Source organism: Gymnoscopelus microlampas (assembly GCF_963454915.1).
Source record: "Gymnoscopelus microlampas genome assembly, chromosome: 14".
NCBI classification, from domain to species: Eukaryota; Metazoa; Chordata; class Actinopteri; order Myctophiformes; family Myctophidae; genus Gymnoscopelus; species Gymnoscopelus microlampas.
The window spans coordinates 41,465,003-41,470,002 of NC_139951.1; the positions used below are offsets into that span (position 1 = coordinate 41,465,003).

Below are 5,000 nucleotides of genomic sequence, written 5' to 3' on the forward strand. Positions count from 1 at the left end.
TCACAAGTATAGTAATAGAAATGTGTGTGCGTGCGTGTGCAGTGTCTCACACTGACCTGCAGGGCGCTGTTGAGGAAGCAGCTGTTCTGTCCCGGCTCGTTGCTCAGTCCTTTGCTGGGAGCGATGGAGGTCATGGTGCGCGGCGGGGCGCTCGCCAGCCCCTGAACCCCGCCCCCGGCGGCTGCCGCCGCCGGCCCCGCCGCGCCGCAGCCCGACGCAAAGTAGTTCCTCTTCCACGACATCGCCCCCCCCCGCGGTGACCGCGGAGCGCGCCGCGGCGTCCCGGGGGGGATGTACGGGGACAAAGACCAAACGCCGGCCTCTTTAAGTCACTCCCATGGGAGAGGGGGAGAGGGAGAATGGGGGAGACGCGGGGGGAGAGGAGGAGGAGGAGTAGGCAGGAGGCGGTTTAGGTCGTTGGAGGTCTGCGCTGTGGGAGGGACAGAGGAACCCCATGCAACCAAAACCGCTCCCTCTCTGCACTCCTATTGGTCCACTCCCTTCAGCCGGTGAGCTGAGGGGGAACGCTCGTTTTTTGGGGTTTTGAACAGTCGTTCGTTTTAGTACTTTTTTTTTTGACTCGTCGCCGCTTGGTCTTAAGCGTCCTCCCCTCCTCCTCCTCGCCCTGCTCGGGTATAGCTCCTCGCGCTCCTGCTCCTCTCCTCTCTTCTCTTCTGTTCCCTGAGTCCTCTTCTCTTCTCCTCTCTTCTCCTCTCTGCCTGCACAACACAAAGACCGCGGGGAGGTCAGGGGTCAGGACTCTCTCACAACATCAACATCAAACCTTCTAACAGCTTCTACAACGGTGGGACTCACTCACTTGCTTCTACTAAAGCCCTGGACCGCTTGTCCTACCACGAGTAACACACATACCCAATATACTACAAGCTGTCTGTCTGTCTGTCTGTCTGTCTGTCTGTCTGTCTGTCTGTCTGTCTGTCTGTCTGTCTGTTATGTATGAAGCACAAACACCTGCAACTGATTTGATTACAACACCAACAGGACTGCAACGCCACTTAAAAAGACAATAAGGGAGCATAAGGCAGTATAGGGAGTCAGTAATAAGGGAGCATAAGGCAGTATAGGGAGTCAGTAATAAGGGAGTATAAGGCAGTATAGGGAGTCAGTATTAAGAGAGCATAAGGCAGCAGGGAGTCAGTAATAATGGAGCATAAGGCAGCATAGGGAGTCAGTAATAAGGCTGCATAATGCAGTAGGGAGTCAGTAATAAGGCAGCAGGGAGTCAGTAATAAGGCAGCATAAGGCAGTAGGGAGTCAGTAATAGGGAGCATAAGGCAGTAGGGAGTCAGTAATAAGGCTGCATAATGCAGTAGGGAGTCAGTAATAAGGCAGTAGGGAGTCAGTAATAAGGCAGCATAAGGCAGTAGGGAGTCAGTAATAAGGAGCATAAGGCAGCATAAGGCAGTAGGGAGTCAGTAATAAGGAGCATAAGGCAGTATGGAGTCAGTAATAAGTGATCAGGGGGATATAAACGTATCAAAGACACAGCTTACTTATATATAACATTTTACATTTTTAAAATAATAAAAATAATCTGAATTGTATTGAAAGGTCTTTAAATCTTCATAATTGTTCTTAATATTTTTGCAGTTTTTCTGTGGTATTTATTTGTGCCTATCATGACCATGCCCAACATATAGACGCCAGTCTATATGTCTATAAAAAGCTATGCCAGGGAGAGATGTTTAAGCTGTTGTTGTTGTTGTTGTTGTTGTTGTTGTTGTTGTTGTTGTTGTTTACAGGGTTTAGGGTTTTAAACCATCAGCTGGGGTAACATTACATCACAGTTGTCCTACAGGAGGCGCTGTCATGTTGTTTCATAATCAAAGTACTTAAAGGGGCTTTATTTATGTGGGCTTATGATGGAGTCAAGTATCACTGGACACACGCAGTCAGTCAGTGTGTGTGTGTGTGTGTGTGTGTGTGTGTGTGTGTGTGTGTGTGTGTGTGTGTGTGTGTGTGTGTGTGTGTGTGTGTGTGTGTGTGTGTGTGTGTGTGTGTGTGTGTGTGTGTGTGTGTTATTGTTTGTCTAAACAAGTTGCATAACACCACGGTAGCTTGTGGAGCCGCAGTCCCCCACCCTCCCCTACTACTCACCAACTCTCCCCTCTGCTCCCCCCTGCACACACACACACACACACGCGCGCGTTTGTATTACCATACTTGTGAGGACATCAACAATTTAGGACTGATTTTATAAATACAATTTTTTTATTTGCTATTTTATTAGCAATTTTTAACCCCATGAAGCCGATCTACAAGCTCACATTAGATCAGCTATTTTCTGTGCAAGACACAGGTGTGCAACTATTATAAATTAAGCATAATTACAACCCCTAACTCCAAACCTAACCCCATATGACAAATCCTAATCCTAACCCCAACATGATTGTTGTACGCCTGACAAAAAACAACAACTAATTAATCATAAAACAACCATTTCTCTTGTGAGGACCCCAACGCGCACGCACGCACGCACGCACGCACGCACGCACGCACGCACGCACGCACGCACGCACGCACGCACGCACGCACGCACGCACGCACGCACGCACGCACGCACGAACGCACGCACACACACACGCACACACACACACACACACGCACACACACACACACACACGCAGTCACATACTGTACTCTATGTCTGTCTGTCTGTCTGCCTGTCTGTCTGTCTGTCTGTCTGTCTGTGTGTCTCTCTCTCTCTCTCTCTCTCTCTCTCTCTCTCTCTCTCTCTCTCTCTCTCTCTCTCTCTCTCTCTCTCTCTCTCTCTCTCTGGCGATGATCCAGGCTTCATGCCTGTTTCCTGCACTGCCACAGTCTCTCCTCCACTCTCTCTTTCCTCCATTCTTTCTCTCTCTCTCTTTCTCTCTCCCTCCCCCCATCTCTCTCTCTCTCTCTCTCTCTCTCTCTCTCTCTCTCTCGCTCTCTCTCTCTCTCCCTCCCATCCTTCTATATCTCTCCATCCTCCCCTTTGGCTGAGTGCCAGAGGGCATCTCTGTGGTTGAGGTGGGGGGGGGGGGGGGGGCTTAGTATCTGCAGAGCACAGGCGAGGAGGCAGCGTGGGCTGTCACCATGGCGATGGCGACGCGGTTGCGCTGAAGGCGGGGTGAGGCGGGGGGGCGGGTAGCTGCGAGTGGGGTGGCACGTTTGTGACAACGTCAGCCCTGAACCAGTGGTGGGTGGGGTGGCGGGGGGACGGGGGGGGGGGAGGAGGGGCTGGGGCGGTGTGGGTGTGTGTGGGCGGCTGTGGTAGCAAACACGTGTCGGGGGCAGTGGTGGAAGACTTACTCAGATCGTTATTACTTACTTAAGTAAAGGCAGCAATACCACAATATTGCCCCCTCCCATTGGGGGGGGGGGGGGGTTACGCAACTGCAAGACGGCAACCACTGCGATGTCGGCTCTTCCTCTCGTCAAAACGCCTGTCCTGTCCTGTGCTATCCTGTCCTGACTCCTGTCCTGTCCTGTCCTACCATACTGTACCCTGTCCTGACTCCTGTCCTGTCCTGTCCTGTCCTGTCCTGTCCTGTCCTGTCCTGTCCTGTCCTGTCCTGTCCTGACTCCTGTCCTGTCGACGTCTGTCACAACCACTGCAGTACTTGAGTCAAAGTATAGATACTCTTGGTCAAATATTACTCAACTACAAGTGAAAGTAGAGAAAAACAAAGAGGCCAACCAGGTGCTCAAACGAAAAAAAGTATACTGATGGTGCTTCTATAGTAGGCTGAAAGAACGAGCCCAATCGATGGTCTTGAAGGGCGGAGCCAAACCCAGGCGCTGGATTCCAGCGCCTGGGTTTGGAGCACTCTGATTGGTTAGGAGATAACAAGGTCCTAAGACCAGCGTTCCTGCAGGGTTCTCCCAGGCTTTTTTTCTTTTGAAACAAAAAAAAGGCATGGGTTTCCGAGGCTACTATAGTAGTGACGTGTCGGTCATGATCGATTCGTTCAAAAGAACTAGTTCTTTGCCGAGAACGTGAACGAGCACGTTCACTTTCTGAAACTGTTACGTTCACACTATCGTTCACACCCCGATCCCCTCCCCCCGTACACAGGATGGGAGGTCGGGCTGTACGCGCGGTGGTGTACCCGCGACGGTATTTTTCACTAGAAAGTAGCACTACTGAACGAGAACGTGAACAAATCATTGCCATGAACGTGAACGAAATCGTTCGTTCACTGAAATGAACTGTTTTTCCCACCACTATTCTATAGCAGTGGTTTTCAAACTTTTTCGTGCCAAGGACCCCCAAATAGACACTTATTAGACCGTGGACCCCCATTTGAAAAGATAAGCCAGGGACCCCCATAATAGAAGATTTTTTACGGCTCTAGCAGTGATTTCAACCATTTTAATTTCAAGGACCCCCAGTTTGACATGCATTAGGCTACGGACCCCCATTTAATGGCATGTATGTCTCTGGGACCCCAATTCATATTGTAAAATCAATGTTAATTTAACTCTGAGAGTGTACAAATGGAACCAAATGGACCTTAACGGGTCCATTTGGTTCCATTTGTACACTCTCAGAGTTACAGACCCATAAGGGTCCATTTGGTCCCTGTCCATCATTTAGCTGGGGACCCCCTGGAACCCCCTCAAGTACCCCTGGGGGTCCCCGGACCCCACTTTGAGAACCAATGTTCTATAGGATCAATGGGAAGTGAGGCTTGAATAAGAAAAAGAAGGCGGAGCACATGAAAAAGTGAAGAAAAAAGAAGAAAGAAAATAATTAAAAAGAACTTTCATGTATCAAAAGTGCAAACATGTTTCGACCAAGAACGGCCTTCATCAGTTCTCGCCCTGTGCTTGTGAGCTCGGCTGTTTTCAATATTTTAAATGATAATAAAAAAGGAACGGTTTTGGACATACAAGGTTTCCACCCGACAGCAACTATATGATGCATATGCTCTGAACATGTACTATAACTGGAACATGCAATTTGTAGTTGCAGTATTATCTTGAGTCTTTTTCTT

At 49.5% G+C, this 5,000-nt stretch overlaps 1 protein-coding gene across 1 annotated transcript in view; it reads right to left on the minus strand.

Moving 5' to 3' along the window:
- usp54b (ubiquitin specific peptidase 54b) overlaps window positions 1–696 on the minus strand; it is an 84,554-nt gene extending 83,858 nt beyond the window's left edge. Inside the window, exon 1 of the mRNA XM_084078353.1 lies at window positions 57–696. Within this exon, the coding sequence (XP_083934479.1) occupies window positions 57–242 (186 nt within the window). The 5' untranslated portion in view covers window positions 243–696. The remainder of the gene's footprint in view (window positions 1–56) is intronic.
- Window positions 697–5,000: the final 4,304 nt, after the last annotated feature.